At 40.8% G+C, this 20,978-nt stretch overlaps 1 protein-coding gene across 3 annotated transcripts in view; it reads right to left on the reverse strand.

Moving 5' to 3' along the window:
- LOC6567925 overlaps positions 1–20,978 on the reverse strand; it is a 159,263-nt gene that overhangs the window by 109,524 nt on the left and 28,761 nt on the right. For all 3 annotated transcript variants that reach the window (XM_043215032.1, XM_043215031.1, XM_043215030.1), the window contains exon 3: positions 6,594–7,399. In XM_043215032.1, coding sequence (XP_043070967.1) covers positions 6,594–6,953 — 360 coding nt within the window. In that variant the 5' untranslated portion in view covers positions 6,954–7,399. The remainder of the gene's footprint in view (positions 1–6,593; positions 7,400–20,978) is intronic.

The raw sequence follows: 20,978 nt of genomic DNA on the forward strand, positions 1-20,978 counted from the left end.
TGGCAAACTGGCACAGGTCAGGGCAGGCGGCAGCTTTTGAAAAGGCTTCAATGGCTGTTAAAATGTGTCAGTCACAGCAGCAGCAGCATTCTGCCACGAGGAAAATGTAAACAACTTTCACTGGAAGCTGCCTGATGAAAAAAAAAAATGTTAGAGAGTCCAAGAAGTCATTTACTGTGGTGTTGGCATGGCTGCTACTCCAATTGCGGAAGAAGTCAAGAGCAGTAAGCCAAAACGCAACGAAAACGCCCACAACAATAAGGCTGGAAGTGGAAAGTGGGCGTTTTCTAGATGCGGACGCCAATTAAAAGCGAAAACGTTGCAAAAATAGTTGATGACATTAATTGACATTTAGCAGCGACGGGCATATCACAGCGCCGGACAGCACAATCACCCCAAAGGCAAAAGACCAACTGGGGACACGTCGATTGCAGTTGGCAGTTAAGAGTCGACGAGTTAATGGTGGGGGGTAGACAAGAGATATTGAGTCTGTAATAGGTAGTTTGGAATAGACCGCCTTTCACTGCCACTCCACGCAATTGTACAATTGGCAAAATGTCACAAAGCCCAAAGGCAGTTGTCAGCGTTTGTTTGTTTGCTTTGCTGGACGTGGGACTCCCATCATTAGCGTGGCACAATTGTGAGATGTGTAATTGCTGCAACAACAACACAAATAACAACAACAGCAACAACAACAACTTCGATGACAGCAACAACAACAACTTTGAGACATGCAGACGACACATTGACAGCGAGTTATGTCAAGTCGAGCGCGATTTGTTTAGCTCGAAAACTGCCAATGAGAATTTTTGCAACATAAATAAATGTAAGCAACAAATTGAAAGCGAGATAGCAGCTCGCTCCTCCCCTCCCCCTCCCTCTCTCTCGCTCTCTCTCTCTCTCTCTCTCTCTCTCTCTTTCTCGTTTGCGTAGTCTTTAGTAATTGGTTACACGAAACGCACAAGTGAAAACGCTGAAGGAGTCTCGAAACTCTGTGTTCTGCTCGAAGTTGGCAAAGTGCGCGACAAGATTTATAAGCGGCTGTCAACGTAGCTTGCAACGTGGTTGCAGTGGCTATTTTTTTTTTATTTTTTTTTGTTTTTTTGATTTATAAGCAAAATGTTGCCGCATACGGGGCCAGAGAGTATACCAGAGTATAGCAGTATTTATGAAACATTTCAAGGCAACGGACACAGAGGCTACTTGTGTAGGCAGTTGACATAGCCAGCAGCAGTGGTGCAACAGTGTAACAGTGGTGCAGCTGCCAGTCAGTAAGTAGCCGCCATGGCGGCAGTAATTGCGGCGGCATGTGAAATATGAGATAAACTCCAAGTAAGGACCGGCGTGCAACGGCGGCGCAAACTTTCAAGCATGTGGCAAGTTGTTTAGAATCCCAACTAGCTAGCCAACGAGTGAAGAGAGCGCCTGCAGAAGACAGGCGACGACAGCATTTTGGTGCCACTTTGCGGCATGCGAAATAACTTCGCACAATTGAGCATGCCGACAAACTAAAGGCCAGTCAGAATCACAGACACAGATTCACAGTCAGTGTCAGTGTCAGAGTCAGAGTCCGAGTCCGAGTCAGAGAATCGCAGCTAGTTGCAGCAGCAACCAAACTTGGACATTCTATTAAATTAATCGTCAATTATCAATGGGCAACTGGGAGCGAGCGTCTATAAATTGAATGTGCGGTTGCCAGTGCCTCCACACAACCAGCACGTAGTCGTAGCTATCGGCTAAATCAATTTAACTGCATGTCTAATTAAGCCACAATTGCCAAACTACAAGCAATCGAATTTCTCAAACTGTATGTCGAGTGCTGCCAAAAAACTTTGCATGCAATTTGCACGAACGCCTCCTTGAATGTTGCCAATGTGTTTAATTAAATAGCAAGCGTAATTAAATTGCAATTAAATTAATTAAAAAGCACGCAGCCGATTGCCGTTAGCTCAGCTGAAGAGGGTTGCTTCGACGTTTAGTTTAGGGTCTCTCGGTCTCTCTCTCTCTCTCTCTCTCTCTCTCTGTCTCTCTATGTCCCTCGCCCACTCGCGATGGGGCGAGTCAAAAGAAAAACAAAACGTGTATCCGCCCCGTTGGACTAGGGCCACAAAGGACATGAACGTGAACGTGAACGTGAACCAGCCTGAAAGCAAACCCGAAAAGCGAACATGGCTCACTTTTTCACTGCTCTTTGTGTACAATTAGACTTTAATTTTTTATGAGCAATGAATGCTTTCGCAGTTTTACATTTTGCTGTTAAATGCTTGATTAACTTTCATGGCGCTGGTCCTGGCCAGTGTTCGAGGCCATGCACACTTAATGGCCAGCTTTGATGTCGCATACTGGGTGGTGCTTATTGCTTATGTTGTAATTGCCGCAGTGATAATAGGCCAGTTGCAATATTTACCAACATGCGGGCCAAAAGAATGTGTGCCTTAATGTGTACATAATAAATACATAAAAGAGAAATTGGCCAACAAGTTTTTTGGCAGAAATTATGCTTGTATAATTAAGTTCCCTTAACATCTGCAAAAGGGCAAATGAGTAAATATAAAGTCAAAGTCTGTCATTAAATAAAGTTGAGTCATTTGTAATAAGAATTTAGGAAAAGGAAAAAAAAAGGATAATTTATGAAGCGCATATTCTTTATACTGTGTAAATTGCCAGCAAATCGCCAATTATTGTAAATAATTAAAATCATTGACTTGGCAAAGTAATCGTCTTCTGCTTGCACAAATATGATATTAAAAGATGCCCTCGGCTAAAGCTAATTTGTGAGCGCAGGAACAACAATAATAAAGCCACATTACACGTAGCCAACGTGAGCAAATTGAATTGCGGCAATTACTTGCCACGATACGCAGAAAATGCTCAAAACGAACAAACGAACGACGAAGAAGATGAAGAACAAGATGATGATGTGGAAGAAGTACGAGTGAGGAGCATAAGATGTTTGCCGACATTGTGGGCAGGCGGACTGAAATCAAAATGGAAAATGCACAAAAGTCAAGTTCATAAAAATGAAATCATGCCACAGCTCAGGCAGAAGATCAAAGAGGACAAATCAATAAAGCCCAAGCGCAGAAATAACTTAAACTCAGCCGAAGTCAGGCGAACCGAAGGCAACAGCTAAAGTCCAGCCGAGTCGAGTCCAGTTGAGTTGAGCTGACTTGAGTTGAGCTGCGTTGCGTTGAGTTGAGGGCAATCTAGGCACAGTTCGACCCCAAAAACAACTTGACCTGGTCAAGGCTGCAAGCACATAAAATAAAATTATACAACAAATCAGAGAAAGAGAGAGAGAGAGAACACACAGAGAATTAAGGCAAAGAAAGAAAGAAAAAATAAATAAAACTACTAAAGCAAACTGTCTTTTGATCTATGGCAGAGGCAATGCGATGCCACTGCTGCTGCTGATGACTATGATGAGATGATGATGATGATGATTATAATGATGATTGGGCTCAATATGGAGCAGATTCTAGAGTCGAGAGTCCAGAGTCAAGAGCCGCTATGGCCGAGAGTAAATTGGCATAAGAAATCAGAAATCACAGAAGGTTGCTGTCCACGTTTCAAGTCGCAAGCGCACTCTGAGATAAATGGCATCGCCAGACTGGACGATGGCCAACAAACACACACAAACTACACAGCCAGAAAAAAACAAAACAAAATAAGTCTTACTAGAATCAATTTTCAAATTCTAGAAATTAATCAAAACATTTATAGCTCTTAATAATAAATTAAAAAAAGATAATTATCGACTTAAAGATTGTACCTAAAGCGAGTAGTTAATAAGCCAACAATCAAAAGACAACATATTTCGATTATTTGGATTCCTTTTCGCTTTTCTTTATATAAAATCTACCCCCAGGGTGACAATTATGAAATTATGCAACAATCTATTAATAGTATTCATTTATAATTCTGATTGAGATTGAGATCTGGAATCAGCAGAAATTTTTGAACAATAATTAACATATATGGTAACTCATTGCTGTTGATTGGTTATATAGGATTTCTACAGGCAAGCTCCAGCATCACAAGTCTATTCTATGATACAGTTGCAAAGTGTATCATACGCATTTATCGATTTTTCTTTCGGTGTACGCATACTACACACAATCGCACAGTGCACAGACCATTGCAATATTAAGTAAATATACAAAACGTTGTCGGCGCGGCGCACAAAACTAATGATGTCGATGCTGCTGCTGCTGCTGCTGCTGGTCAGAGTCGGAGTCCGAGTCCCAGTCGTAGTCGAAGGATGCTGTGGCTGCCACAGACGAGGCTGGGGCTAAGGTTGAGGCTGATAATGATGCGGCAGCAAAAGTTTAGGACGTTGTCTGTTTGGCTGACTGGCACTGGCGATATACACACGCCAGGTAATAAATTTCATTTCTCAGCTGATATGGGCAATTAAGGAACAATTTTGCAGCTGAATGAGTAATAAATAAAAATTGTATGCCAGAGCGATACGCAGATACAAAACTGCAAGAAGTCGTCAGGCAGCCAAGATAGTTTTCGGATAAAAATACACAAAACGAGCGAACGAACGAACGAGCGAGCGAGCAAGCGAATGAATGAATGAATGAATGAGGCATCGAGTTGGCAACTTGAGACTTGTGCTACAGTCTCGAACTCATCAGCAACCAAAACTTGTTGCATTGAAGAACTGAGCAAGTGAGCAACTGAACAACTGAACAACTGAACAGTTGGCCAGAACTGAGAAGCTGCATGCTTGCCCTTTTGATGAAAACAACTCAATGACGTGATTTGTGCGGCATCGCATCGCATCGCCGCCAACGAAGTCGAAGTTGAAGTTGAAGTCGAAACATTATTGGGGCAGGATGTTGTATAAGATTCCTGTCTCATATATAAATCACATTTTGCAACAGATTGACGTGCAAATTCCATGAGAGTTTGCTCAACACAGTGTGCAGAGTTATGCTGGATATTTATATTTGGCTGTCAGGCGGCGGGTCAGTTTATAATTTGAGCTCTTTGCATAATAAATCACATTGGGCTTAAAGTCACTTTGGGGACGCCTTCTTAAGCGGCTGAATCACTCAGCCGTCAGCGGATAGGATTCGCATCAACTGTGTCCGCATTTTTAATTTTGTTGTAGTTTTATTTTGCAACTTGTCTGCTGTTTGGGCATTACTTTAATTACACAAAGCTAAAAGGCAGAGACACAGTAACTGGCAGAGTCAGAGACAGAGGAAAAGGCATTTTTTAAATGCTGCCGAAAAACGTTTCAAGAGCTTTGGCTCCACAATTGCTGGCCAAAAACAAACGAAGCGACGCGTCGGTGCCTTTTGGTACATATAATGGCACATGATATGTCCTCTACCTGAGAGTCCCACAAAGGCTACAAGCCCGCCCCAGCAACAGTAAAACAATGGAGCTACATCATGACACTCGAGACGGCACCAAAGCACCAAAAGCTGCATACAAAAGCCGTCCGTTCGGCAGGGCCACAAACATGTTGGCCGGCAATGAGCGACCGCCGGCAAGCAGCAAGCATAGGGGGCTGCCGTTTAAATGTGCTCCATTTTACTGTCAAGTGTGCAGAAACCGGGGTTGACATTTGAAAACGGTGCCATGCAATTCAGCAGCAGCAGCAGCAGCACCAGCAGCAGTAACTGCACTACGATCTAACTCTCTTCGTTTAAAAAGAAGAGTTTGAGTTTGATCGAATATTGCAGAATATTCTTTCAGAAATTCTAACTGCATAGAAGTATAATAATAACAATAGAATAATTCAATGAATTAAAGTTCGATTAAGTAGTAACTTAATATTCATTTTGAAAAAGAAAACAGAAGACTCGATAATTTGAAATAAAATATAACGCGATTTTGAAGTGTTAAGCGAAGCAAAGTATGAATCTTTTGTGGTGACTAGAGTATTTCTTAGTCGTACATATTTGATTAGAGCACTCTGGTCTCTTTCTCATTTACTATTTGCCGTCGCCTGTGTCGCCCACTTGGCTTGTCGGAGAATTTTAATTTAAGTATGTAAACTGACATTGAATGGTTTTCGACCCCTTCTTTTTCATCGGTCTACCTTTTGTTGTGGGTGGCTAGAAACTGAATTCGGATAAACTAAAACTAAAACTCAACTGAACTAAACTAAACTAAACTGAACTGAATAGAACAGAATAGAATAGTTGAGGGGGCACCTGAGCGCAATTTAAAACAATTTTAAGTTTTTCCCATTTTTGGTTGCAATTGGATTCTGTATTATAAAAAGCTCAGCTCAAGCTGCCAGGAAAATGGAGTTTGAATAGGTTTTCCTGCCAAAGGGGGCCGGGCCTGTGCGGGGCAACATTTAATGAAAACTGAGCATTGTACGACGACAAGTCGAGAGTGTGAGCTTGTTAGCTTGATGAGGACTAGGCGCTGTCTGACAGCCCATGTCTAATCAATGCAGTTGACAGCTTGGTGGGCTCGACGGGTGGTGGCACCACACCACACCACACCACAACAACAGGAGCACCACCACAGCAACGACAACAACCAGCTCTAATCAACAGGCCGACTGGCTGGTAGGCAGTTAAGCCCCCAATGCCCATTTTAAATTGGTATTCAGTACTCACCGGTGTTGAATATGGATGCGCTGTCAGACGCACTCCGTCCGTCTCCAGCTGTTCGGCCAGCACCATTTCCAGTTCATTGCTGGGCGGTGTCTCGCACAGGATCTCCATGCTGCCCGACAACGAGTTCGGATCGTTTAACATGAAGTACACAGAGGCAGCACCCTTCTCGCGCAGCGAACGTATACTCTTCAGCAGCTTATGCCGATGGGCCGGATTGTCAACGCCAATGGCATCCAAATCGGGATCACCGACTTGCTTGCATATCTCCAAGTCATCGTAGCCATTGTCCAGAAAACTTTCCGCATACTGTGCCAGACCAAGGGCGCGCAGCCACTCGCAAACAATGTTGCTAACGGCCATTTTGCCACCTTCGTTGACAAAGAGTGCACTCTCAAGTTGAAGAACTTTAAACTCTGGGTGTACAGTGAACAGTGTTCTGTGAATGCTGACGTGTGTGCCACCAATTACCGTTGCAAAATGAGCGTCTATTAGCGTGGCGTCGCGTCACGTGCTAAGCTATTATTGTTGTTGCTGCTCTTAGTTGTTGGCAATTTCCTTTTGCCCGTTTTTTTTTAAACACTGTTTGCGTATTGTTTTAAATGTGAACTCGTTAAAATTCAATGCCTCGTGCCACACACACATTAAAGTTGATTTCACATTTTTGCACTTTCACATGCCCCGTCTTGCTATTTGTATGTCCTGCAATCGTTGCTGCTGCTGCTGTTGTTGTTGCTGCGGCTCCTTCTGCTGCTGCTGTTGCTGTTGCCGCCGCTGCCGTTTGCATTGTGTTTGGTGTTGGCCTGCTGCTGCAAATATAGAAGGAAAAGTCAAGATGTTTAGTATTGTTGGTGTGTTAATGAAAACGATAGAATTGCATAAATTTCAATTAAATGTGCCCGCATAGTTGACTTGAAGCGATTTCCCACAAGTTTCTTGGCATAGGGCATGCACTTGCCCCTGCCCCTCTTGGCACAAATCAATAGCTGCTGTTCAGATTCAAATCAAATTCAGAATTCTACAAAATTAATTAAACCGATGGCAGCTGATGTGGTTTCCATTTGCCACAAACACACACAAATCTCATGTTCTCACAACGCCTTATCAGTCATTCAGGCAGCAAAACAGGGCACACCACAGCGAATAATGCGTGCCACACACACACACATACACACACACACATGCACACACTGTATATCACTTTATCATAGACACAGTGACGTCTCCCATGTGGGCCGCATTTCTCTCCCCCATTCTGCCCAACGGCAACTGTGCGCTTTAGAGAATCTATGAGGCGTTAAACGCAAACTAAAAGCTTAGAGCAACCAATCAACAGCAGTAGCAACAACAACAACAAGAAGAAGAACAACAACAACAATATCTACATCGAGTGCAGTTTTGGGCGTGTGCCGTCGCTTATTGATAAATGATTGATTATCAGCGTGTGGGTGCGCTGCGGTTTTCTTTGCTTAGCACAAGAGTTTAGTGTTTGCTTTTAGTTTATCTTTAATGGATTATTTTAGCGGTTGGCAGCGAGGCTAAAATAACAAAAATCATTGCCATAATCCACGTTGTCTTGCCACGCCACGTCACGCAGCGCCCTGCCACGCCCCACATTGCAAAGGGAGTCATCATATAAGTAATTTATATGTGTATGTGCCGCTGTTCCTGCCTCTGTGATTAAGCTGCACCCTCTCCCTCTCACTCTCTCACTCTCTCTCTCTCTCTCTCTCTCTCTCTCTTTGTTCTTTGTCTGGCAGCTGTTTTATTTCCATTTTCCTTGGCATTGAATAGATCAATCATGGCAGGTCGACATGCCGTACAAATTGTTTAGTGATACGCAATTATTCACCAATAAAACTGTCGACCAAATGTCAAGAGTTGAGCTTTTGTATACAAAATTCAACTCAAGTCTAAATGTACGTTCATTTTGCTTAAATATTCTCAATTATTATAAACAACTCTGCTAGCATAATATTTAAAGCGAAATCTTTATTATGAATTGCTCTAAGTGGCTTTTCTTCAAAATAATAATTCTCTACGTTCCATTTGTGAATTGCATTAAAGAGCAAAAACAGTAATAATCCTTTTCCAGTTGCATGAAAATAAATAAAATATATCAAAAGTGAAAACAGATTAAATAACAAAATTCATCCACAAGAAAACCGACGTTAAATTTTGTAGCTATAAGAAAAATAATAGAAACCAATTAATTGTTGAACAAACTGCAATTGAAGTTCAACATATCGCGCATTCTTTGTATTGTTCATTTAGAAAAACACCCATATTATAACCGTAATCATTATTTTGGGCGCGCCCCTTGTAAATGCTTAAATTGTATGGCAACAAAATGCCACAAAATTGTGGCGCTGTCAGCGCTAACAACAGCATGAAGCACCTCAGTGCACAGGGCCCCAAAAATAAATAAAAACCCTTTCACTTCCGACCTATTACCTATGCATTTTATTTTTTTTGGGTCAAAGTTTGTTAGAGTTAGCTTGATTGTTGCTGTTGCTTTGGTCGTCTTCCACCAAAAATTCAACGCCAACGCAGAACAGCTTAGCGCAGCAGGGGCAACAAATTTAATGCAACATCATCGACAGCGACCGCAAAACAGGCAACAACAATAAATTGTTGACTTGTTGCAGTTGTTTGCTTCATTCACAATGCCTTCAAAATACGTTTTCGTGGGCGTCGTCCCAACGCATTATGTTTCCAGTCGACTCTATATACAAATGTATTTTGTTATTATTGTTGTTGTTGCCGTATTGTGGCAAGTTTAATTTGTTTATAGCACGTCCGTTTGTTTTAAACGGTGTCATTTGAGCAATTCAAAGAGATTAAAGAAGAAAAAAAATAACAACAACAGCGAACCCTACGCTGATCGTGTTGACTTTTGGCCTCCGAGCAAGAAACAATTGTGAGAGGTGGACAGGCGAGACCAAATCAAATTGAGCGTCAATAAAACGGGTAAGCAAATTCGAGATGTTGTTGCTGTTGCTGTAGCGGTTGGTGTTGCTGTTATAGGTAACGATTATTGCAACACGTTGCGGTGCGGCCAACAGCTGTCACCTGGCACTTTTGGTACGCTTTATCGGAAATCTGCACGCCGTATGCACACGCGGCGTATGCGCGATTGCCATTTAATTAAAATTGTTTGCACAGCTTCGCCAATTGCTTGGCTACATTGATTTTTTCTTCATTTTTTTATGCCTCATTTTTTCTTGCCTGCCTGCTTTTTATTATTTAATTTTTTTGTGCAGGTGCGCAACGGAAACAGCAACAACAAAAATATTCACACGCTATGGGCCGCTGGCTAATTAATATGCATAACTCGAGCTCAACGCACTTGAGCATTTAATTATTGTCATTAGCTGAGCAAACACAAAACCGGAGAAGAGCAATTTTCGAAGCGTTTCGTTTTTGTTGTTTTTGTTTTCCTTTTTTTTTTTGCGCCATAGGAAGCGGGCCAACTGGGGCAGTAATAAACATTAAATAAACAAATCAAATTAAAAAGTATAAAAAAAAGTCAAGAACAAGGCGTCTTCATTAATGATAGGAAGTAGGAGGAAGGAGAGAGACAGACAGGAGGCAGTCACAGCCAAATAAAAGTCAAATACACTTGACAAAAGCAGCATTTTTTGGATTCAGCCAACTGTTCGGGGCGCCTTGGTCGCATTAATACCAATGGCTAATTAACTTGTTGTCGAGCTCGTAAAATAGTTTGGCCGCTCATCAAGATAATAAAGGCCAACGAATAAGTTTTGTTTGCTTTGTTTTTATCCACTGTTCGCTGTTGGTTTTTCGGCCGCCTTTAATTGCGTCTAAAAAAAAAACAATACAAAAGCGGGTACGTAAGTAACTGAACGACGTCAGCTGCAAGTCGAGCAGGTCACATATCGCGAGCGACTACTGTCTGAGCAGCGGACCCCGGGGGAGATGGTGGAAACGTTGAAATTGCTGAATTCATTGGGCAGGCTAGACGGTCAGACAGACTAAACGCCACTGCAGTCACTTTTGGTAATTAGATTTTCGAATACAGATAATGAACGGACACATTAAAATTTTAAAACCGCCAACTGATTGTGGCACACAAAAAATTGAAAGTATTTAATAAATTAACTTGAAAGCCAACTTAAATGTCAAGCCAGTCTTCTAAGGGGCGGCCTTCTCAGTGTTTCGGCCATTTTGACAGCACATAATAATAATGAATGTGCCAGTATTTGTATTGGGCTCACTTTAATTAAAACCACAATTGTGCAATAAATTAAAAGCCATTTTCCGTCTACAAATGTAGTTGGTAGACTCTCTAGGCAAATTGTCAGCAACACGACTATTTCTCAGCAATTTGATCATTCGCCAATAATTGCACTTGATGTTAACTGCCATTGGGCCAACAAATGTCAACAGGCAAAATGCTTAATGCCATAAGTTGTCGAATTCCATTTGCATTAAACTATTTGGTCAATTTGGCCTCTGCATAATCAGAAATGTGATTTATTAGGCAATCTGTTCACATATAACATTCGTAGCCCTTAAGCGCGCAATTAAACCAAATGTTTATAAGCCGTATTCACATATCGCTTAATATGGTCATTAATAATAGCTTAATTATAAATTGTAATATGGGAAATAAGTAATCTATATTGAAATGAGTTGAAGAATCGCTTATTTTATTTTAATTTGTAATATCCGCTTTTTTGCTGTACACAATAATAATATGTGTAATCTGACGGAAATGATTCGCTTACAAAAGATGAATGTAGAATTTTAAATCTAATGCGTAACTGGTTTTTTATTTACAACATCATTTTTAATCAATTTTCACATTATAATTTTTATTTCGCCATTAATAGTACAAAAAAAAAAAAAAACATTTATGTTGCGTTCATATTTTTCAATATATTGAATTATATCAATCAGCCATTAATGCCGTACAAAGTGAACCAGAAATTTATACAAATTTTACGAGCAATTGAAACTAATTGAAGTCACGCCCAAATCCAATTGATTGATGTTGTTGCCTTAGTTATAGTTTAATTAGAATACATCTGCATGGGCAGCTAAAAAGTGTTTTATGTATATATTTTTTGGGTGTGCACTCAAAAACCGAACCCAAAGTGTTGCAATTTTGAACGCCTTCCCAGCGATGGAGCTGAGATCTGCCAAAGCAAAAGTTTCATGCTGCGCACACACTGACGACCTTTTGGCATTCACAAACACACATACAAACATACATATATGTGCATATGTGTGTATGAATAGTGTACATGAATATTGGCAAGGCCTGGAGCTGTGCAAAAGTCAAGTCAAAAATTTATAAATTTATATCATTTATTTTTTCTTATTTTTGTCGTTCGTTTTCTTTTTCTCTTGTCTTTTTTTTATTTATTTTTTTTTTTGTTTAGCTTTTTGTTTTGTTTTTGTCTGCTGGCTAAGAGCAGCGGGTGGTCAGAGAGCGCAGGTGGCTTCAGAGTTGTCTTGGTGCTTTAAGCGTGTTTTCTGCTTAATGTTTAATGCCCGATAATTTAACATTTGTGTTGTTGTATTTTCTACAATTTGTTATGCAAACAAACGGGGCCACAGTTTACTTAACAGCCGCTTATAAATCATCATCATCAACAGGAACAACAGCCACAATAAAAACAACAACACCAACAACACCAACAACAACTACAACATTCGAAACGAACGCACAGCGAACCCATCGATAATATCGCCATTGTTTAAACAATGAAAAATGTGCGATATGCCCCCATAATATTTATTTGGCAGCCTACAGTAACTACACATCATCATCATCATCACCATGAACATTATCATTATTGAGTTCATCAAGCAATGTGGGCATTGATTTTCGACTCTTTTTCTTGTCGCTCAAGGCAAGAACCTTATATACATATGTTTCGTCTTTATTGATTGGTATTGCCCCCAAAAAAAAAATATATACATATATATATATAAATATATTTCTTACTTGAGGCTCATTACCGACAGTTCCCATTCCAATTGCCCATTCTCGTACCCGGTTCCCAATTCGAGTCCCATGGCCAATCCCAAACAGAATCCCAGTGCCAATGAAATGCAATAAATTCACATTAAGCCGCTCACATAAAACGCCTGATTGCACACAGCGCGCTGTGGCGGCAAAAGCTGAAGTTCTCCCGGGGAACGAAGCGCTGAAGCCAACATCCTGTTGACAGTCGACTGTTGCAGCAGCAGCAGCAGCAGCAGCTATCAATATTAAAAGCGCTTATTTGACAGAAATATGACAAATGCCTGACAGCCAAGCTGAAAATAAGCACGGGCACAGGTTGCAGCCACATTCAGTGGCGCAACGGTTTGGATTGGATTGGTTTGGTTTCGTTTGGATCCTTCGATGTCCTGTTGTGCGACGCAAAGTGCCAAGTCATTAGTAACAGGCGAGAGCAAATGTCAGATATGCTTTTTGGATTAGTCAATTCAAATTGCGTGCGAGTATTGAACTGCCAGACAGCTGCTGCTGCAGCGGGGGCGAAATGATTTTGGCTGCTGCTGCTGCTGCCAGCTTTCAGCTCTTGGTTTGCTAACTTGGTCCTGTTGCCCCGCATTGATAATAATAATGGTGATGCGAACCAACTTGCCTCATGCTGTGACCAGGCATTCAATTCGCGGCTATGCGGCCATTGACAACGCAGCACACGACACGTGCAACACTCACGCAATTTCAGCTGGCGGGCAAAGCACCCGCGCCTGTTTGTTAAATTAAATAAGTAAGCATCGAAAATGCGTTCAACTGTCAAAGTGGTGCACCACCACCACCGACATTCGTGTGAGTGTGTGTGTAGAATTTAGCCATCCATTCGTATTCCACCTTTATGCTTGGCATGCAATGAAGCGTGCCGCAGCTACAATGCAATCACAGCCAAAATGGGGCACTGCTAAATTGTAGGATAGCTTATCAGTGTGTGAGAGTCTCTGTGTGTGTGCCTTAGTGTGAGTGTGTGTGTGTATGTGTGTGGGCCCGACTCTTTGGTTTTTCAACTGGAAATTGAATTGAGCCACAGCCACAGCCACAGCGCAATGAGTCAGTGCTAATGAAAACCAAACGGATGGAAGGAAGTGTGTGCAACCAGCAACATCAAGATTTATCAAGCGAAATTGCGCTAAAATATGTCAAGGACTTCATTGGAAACTGCAAAGCATTTTATATCAGAGCATGTAATTCTCAAGTATGTTTATATGTTATGAGCCAATTCTTTGACATATTCGTTATTCAACTTTTATAACAATGAGATGATATATTTTCAAAGTTAGAAAATAATACAAGTTGAATAAATGCTTTAGGAGGCTATCAAAGAATATATTTTATAAGTAATGAAAGTATTCTTCAATTATAACTTAAAAGATGTTATGCAATTGGTAGAATACTTTAGAAATTATATATTTAAAAACTTCAACAAAAAGAGATGTTATTAACAGTTAGATGTTATATTTAAAACATCAACTTTGAAATTTGTAGAGCAATTGGATAATATGTTTAAAGCTCAAAATCAAAAATGATAAGCACAGAAGCAATACACAAAATCAAAGTGAACTATAAATGTATTCACTGTTTGCACTCAACTCAAACAAATCAAATGCACATTAAACTTAACAGATATTTGCGTTAAGTGTTCTTGTCGATTGGGGGCATCTATCTTTATAGTATCTGGTCCGCAGAAGTGCACAGTTATTTTGCGCATTATCAGTGAGATATTTCGCATAATTTTCGCGTTATTTTAAAATGCAGCACAACAGGCAAATAAACACGACGTTTTGCGCCAATTTCATAAATATTTTTATGGCGTTTAATAAAATTTTATTGGCGTGGAGCTGCATGTTTTATGAACGTCTGCTTCGCTTGCCTCAGTGCCTGCCCATGCCCCTGCTTCTGCCACTGGCTGCTTCTCCTACTGTTGCTGCAATTCTGCGCTCTGTTCGCGGCTACTCCAATTTGTCGCTGCGCTGCGCTGAAGTTGATCAACTGCCTGCCACAATCCTGTGCCGCCTCAGCCCCAGCACCTCTCGGCCGTCTGTCTACCACGGCAGCTGGGCTGCATGCAATTTTTTGCGTATTTTAACGCTTCATTGTCAATGCAACTGACAGGCACTTGCCGCCGCTTGCCACTGGAGATGGTGATGCTGATGGCCGATGGGCGATGGCCGATGGCGATGGAGATGCACCAGCTATGCAACGCGACGTTGTCATCAGTTGCAACAATTACTTAAATGCAGCCATAATTTTTATGCAGACCGTTGGGCAATTTACTGGGCCATCCAGCCAAACAGCCAGTCAGCCAGTCGAGCGCTCATGGCTATTTTCACAATTTTATTTTTATTATTATGAGAGCCCAACTATTATTATTATTACAGCCATTGACGATAATGCTGATGCGTTGCATGCTTCAAAAACACAGCAGCGACATCAAACATATACATTCGTATATTTATATTTAAATGCCAACTGGCTGTGTTCAAAATAATTGCATTATTGCTTTTCAGGCCCAGTGTCAATAGTCAACGGTTGGCAATTTAAAACATATTTGTGCTTCACATACAAAACTCTACCCCCCCTGAGCATTTATTAAATTCTTTAGCATTTATCACATTACTTTTTTGCACTCAATTAACGTTAAAAGTAAAATATTTTAAGCGTTACATTTAAATAAAGGCAGCTTCACATAGTGTATGCCTTCTCTTGGGCCATTCATTAATTAAACTTTGGCTAACAACTTGCCCATAAATATTAATTTGGCATTCAATTAAGCATGTCACAGACAGCGCTGTTAGCCAAACTTACAATAAAATCATCATTTCAAATACCCTGCAGCTATAAAATTTAAAAATAGATTTCCAAAATATTATTATTATAAGACAGAGTTGATTTTATTTCAGATTGAATTGAGGTGCACGAAAACTATGGATAATCAGTTGTGGCTAGAATATAGTTTTTCCCTTCATAGATTACCTATGGCATTAATGCTCCCTAATTATCTCTGATTCAATCTTTGTCCTGCAAACCTTCCTTTGCTTGACATCAGTTATTACTCTATTTACTTTGTCTCGCTTTATTTTTCTCTTAAGTCATTAAAGTTTCCAGCCAGTTTTGTTATTTATGTGCAGGGTATTTAAGTGACTCAACGAAAACTTTCATTGATCAATTTGGGTATTTAGCATTTTGTCAATGTGTCATATATTGCCTTTCATAGCTTTCATTTGGTCTTCTTCTGGTTGCCCTTTTCAATTTGCCGCGACTCATAAATCACAGCGCACAGTCGGCAGGCAAATAAAACATTTTTTACAGCATCTCTTTTTTGGCATTGGCTCTGATTGCCGCACAATGGCAATTAACCCATAAAATGAAAATGCCCACATTTAATCGTAACTCAACCCCAGCCCCCAGTTCTGAAGTTCGAATTGAGCGAGTCCAATTAATTGAAATTCAAAGCTTTTGCTTTGAATTTGTCTCAGTTTTATGAGTGTAGCTGGGCTGCTTTGTTTTTTTGTTTTTTTTTTGCCGGTTTTCTGTTTAATTTCACTTTGCTGTACAGAACACGGCTATATAATCATTGCCAACCTCCTCATCATTGTCGTCATCATCGTCGTTGACTTGTGTTTCCAATGAATAATAAAGTAGAGTGGAGTACAGCGAGTCGAGCGGAGCCGACAGTGCCACAGATATAAATCAATTCCAGAGAAGCGACAAAATTTACATTCCGTTTTGCGTGTGTGTGTTGCCAGACGGGGAATTGGGAATGGGGAGCTGGGGAATTTGAGAGCTGCCGATGGAATTGAAGAGCTGGGGGAATATAGGCGGGAATCGGCCATTTGGCTTATTGAGATTTCATCGGAAGTTTTGTGCGCATTGTGTCACAGGCGCATGCGTATTGAAAATTTATGGGAACGGTAAAGTCAAACGGCATTGTATTAATAAATAAAAAAAAAACAACAAAAAATCGAAAAACTAAAAACAACAAAAAATAATAATAAATAAATCGTTATCGTTTAAATCGTGCGAGGCGATACAATTCGTAAGCGTTTAGCTTTAAGTGGGCCTTGATTAATGATATCGAAGTGCGTTGCGGCCGACAACGCACCACAGGAGGCTGGCAGCTGGTCTAAAAAGCTACAGCAGGGGGCAATGGAATCCAGTCCAATAGAATCTCGTTTACAATAGGCGTTGGCCTTGAATAAGCTCAGCTCAGCTTGACTATAACTCATATACACACAGCTATAACACATCCAAACTCTATGCACTATCAGTAGACTCTCGCAGCGATCTGCAAAAAAAATTGATACACTTTTTTAATGGTTGTCTTTGGCTGTTGTCGCAATTCAAATGATTTGACAACCTTTCAGACAACATCTTTTGCCCTCCCAATATCTATTTACCTGTCAGAGCCCTTATGCGCTGAGAACATGTCCAATCAATGCCAGCCCCATTACTTAAAAACCCATCAAAACAATGGCCACTCGACCTCGACAAAAGCAGAGTAGCTCAAATTTCACATAAAACCTCACAAACACACACATTAGGCAAACAGAGAGGAAAAAAAATCAAATTGAAATTTCATCATTCTGATTAGGTTGTCGCCAACAGCAACCAGAGCTCTGGCTGTCGTCTAGAATTTATGCTTGCGGCATATGCCATAAAAATAAAAGACAAACTCCAAACAGGCCATTAATGAAAAATTACGAACCATCTTCGAGCGGGGCATAAAAATTTTCCAACTGACTGCAAACGACGCACGATCAGATAAAATATAAAAATAAAAAAAAACCAAAATCTATATATATTTATATATATATATATACATATATATATAAGGTTGAGAATGTCATGTCAAATTGTGGCGCTGCCCTGAGCAACAATATGACAGCGTTGATCATAGAGAACTAAAGAGAGAGACAGAGAGAGGGGGAGAGAATTTGTGGCAGGACAAGGTAATAGCAGCCAAAATGTGCCGACCCACACGACTGTCCGGCTCTGACTGTAAACCGATCCTCTGCACGCGGCACAATGAAATTTCAGTTGAAATGAAAAATTGACAACCTCAGAAATAAAAAAAGAAATAACAACAACAGAAAAAGGAAAGTGAAGCCGGTACCAAAAAGACGGATGAACGTGGATAAGGACGACGACAACAATTACACAAATAAAATGCACAATATTAAACGAAATTATACTCTATATATTGTATACTTGTGTTTGTCAGTGTGTATGTATTTATATATATAATATATGTGTATGGGTATTACTTCCCCTGCCCGGCTCAACTGGCAGACGCAGGCGACACAACAAAGGCCAACGGCGGCATAAAACAAAAGGGCCCAAAGGCATAAGGCTGACAAGGCAGCTGCCTGTCCCCTGTATCCAGTCTCTCTCTGTCTGTCGCTCTCACTCGCTCACGCACTCTCTGTCTTTCACTGTTCCTGTGCCTATTCCTGTCTCTCTCGCATCTTGCCGCTGTGACAGTACATTGCCTGCCTGCCTGCCTGGCTGTTTGCCTGCCCGACTTGAGAGCCTGCAGGCGAGTTTTGTGTATCATTTTTCATGACAGCCAGCTACTCAAATGCACACACACACACACACACGCACACACTCTTGCACACACGTACATATAAGCATTGATATGTCCAATGGTTTGACAGTCGCACAGTTGGCAGGCACTTCAAAAAGTGCAATTGCTGCAGCTAATTACTAGTAAATATGTTTCTTACCTAACTCTCAAAGCCTCATTCTCTCTCTCTCTCTCTCTCATTCTCTCTCTCTCTCTCTCTCTCTCTCTCTCTCTCTCGCTCTCATTTTTTCTGTCTATCAATGTCACACTCCCTCTCTCTGTAAAATTTGTTGTACACTTAGACGCACATTAATCAACACGTGGCGAATGCTAATGAAGACGCATCTCAACGTTGCACACAACTCACTTAAAATTTTGATTTAAGGCAGCCACCCAAAAATTGTTGCTGTGCCCCCCAAAAATACCATATATCATTATTTGGAATCAGGCAGACAGCACGAGTTCATATAACTGCAAGTATGTGTGTGAGTGTGTGTGACTTCATCATTTAACGATTATTTCTAGCAATTTCAATGCACTCACTCAGAGCGAGACCCCCAAAAGCAGTTCAACTCTGGCAGAGGGCTTCGACAGTTTTCCCCCAGCCGGCCGCTCTTCCTGCCGTCTTTTTACTTGCTGCAACATTGCGAAAATTTACGATGCCTGTGACACAGTTAACTCATGCTCGACACCAAAACATATATCAAATGTGTGGCACGACTTGAAACGGCAGAGGCACCACACCATACACACACACACACACAGCGAAAGACAAAACCTTATAGCCACAAGCTCAGGCCTGAAGGGTAAAGGCTGAGTTACCTGCTGCTCCTGCTGCTGGCACCCAATACCGATCCTTCCCCTCTCCGATCCCATTCCCATCACGGTCGCAGTTTCAGTTTCAGCCTGGCAAACAATAACTTGAAATATGTGCGGCGTTTTGCAATTCATACGCAAAAATGGATGAGCGGCGTATTTGAATCGCAATGCGGATGGCTCGTTGGCTTGCCTGGCTTGGTCTGGCCTGGAGGGCAACGGTAGCCGCCACGTAGCTTTGTGGCTATGTGGGTTGTAGCATCAAGGACACACACACACACACACACACACATACACGCATATGAGCACACAATAACAATAACACATTGTATGGCAATGGTAAAAACATAAAATTAAAGTGTCGCCGTTGTCGTCGATGGCGGCCCCAACTGAAGTGTCTGCAACGGCCAGGCCAGGACGTTTGGGGAGGGGTGTGGGGGGGGGTGGTAGGAAGAGCGGGTGTTGGCTAGCATTTAATCTTCCAATTGAGTGCGTGGTGTTGTGGTGCGCTGACATAGATAAACTGGCATATCCTGACTGTCTACAGTTACTATTTTTTTTTTCTTTTTTACTACATGCATTGCGAGCATTTTTGCTTTTAAAAAACAATTAATCTTTATTAGCCGGCAATGTCCGTTGCCAACTTTGTCGATGGCTCAAAAGCCAATTAAAAGTGTTTTGCCTGTGCAACAATCAAACAAGCGGCACCCAAAAAAAATGCTAGAGTGCTCGAGCAACGACAACAACAATAACAAGAACAAGAACAACCAAAACAGCGCCTCACGCCCCGCTTTTTTATTCAGCGCCTTGTGTAATTAATCATTTTTACTGATTTTATATTACATTACTTATGCTCTCTCTCATTCTCTATCTATCTCTCTCTCTCTCTCCCTGTCTCTGTCTATGTTAAAAGTCAACGCTTTCGTCCCTCATGGGCTAAAAGGGAATTGTGCAATATCCGTAAAATGCGCAAAAGTTGCCATCAATATGCTACGCTCGGATACGTCCATCAGAAATGCACTGAAGCGTAGATCCTTTCGTGTTACCGTTCATTTCTCTCTTCTTGTTGTTGTTGTACTTGCTGCCGCTTCGACAAAGGATTCGTTACGGATTTATTGGCAACTTGATGCGGCCCTCGGCCCTAACCCCGGTCCCAGTCTCGGTCCCGGCCTTTTGGCTTTGTGACTTTTCCTCCTCTTGGACTCGTGCTATAAATTGACTTTTTTAGTTTTGATTTGCTGAAACGCAACTCCGTCGAACTCCAAAAAGAAGTTCAATTGTTTTTTGTTGTAAATAAAATTAAAAAATATTTTAGGCCTGCCCGAAAAAATTTCGCTTGTGGTCAGTTAAGCAACAGAGCAAATAAATAAGGTATCTAAATGTTGTAGGGTTGCCGAATTAATCCATAGACAAATCATTAAAGGCCAAAGCGTTATTATTGCGAGCCTAAAGAGGTCTTTGCGCGTTGGCAGCGCACTTGAAAGGGATTAGTTGACGAGGGCTGAAACAATAACGACGCACAACAGCCAAATAAGTATCGAAAGTTTAACAAATTTCGAAAAATTCGAAGAAAAAATACACTTTCCTAAAGAAATGCAAATGTTAACCCAAATTGAAGTGAAAAATATAAAAATGTGAATATCTTTTATATACTTATGAGAAATATTATCCTTTAAATATTATTCACAAATTTTAATGGGTCTTCTTGTATTATATTTTCAAATAAAATTGAAATAAAATACACTCTCGTAACTAAAATAAAATATTAAGAATAAACGAAAAGTGATTCAAATTAAATTATTGTGAATATTCTTTATAATAGAAAGTAATACATTTATTGTTTTATAATAATATTTTTCAAAAATATCTTCGTCTTTTTTAAATGTTCAAATAATTTAAAAAATAGGTATCCTAATACCTAGTCATAAATATAACACGATTATAACAAAGCCGAAAAGCATGTCTTGATTTGTTTCCTCAGCATTACAAA

Source organism: Drosophila grimshawi, unplaced genomic scaffold (genome assembly GCF_018153295.1).
Source record: "Drosophila grimshawi isolate 15287-2541.00 unplaced genomic scaffold, ASM1815329v1 contig_311, whole genome shotgun sequence".
In the NCBI taxonomy this organism is placed as follows: domain Eukaryota; kingdom Metazoa; phylum Arthropoda; class Insecta; order Diptera; family Drosophilidae; genus Drosophila; species Drosophila grimshawi.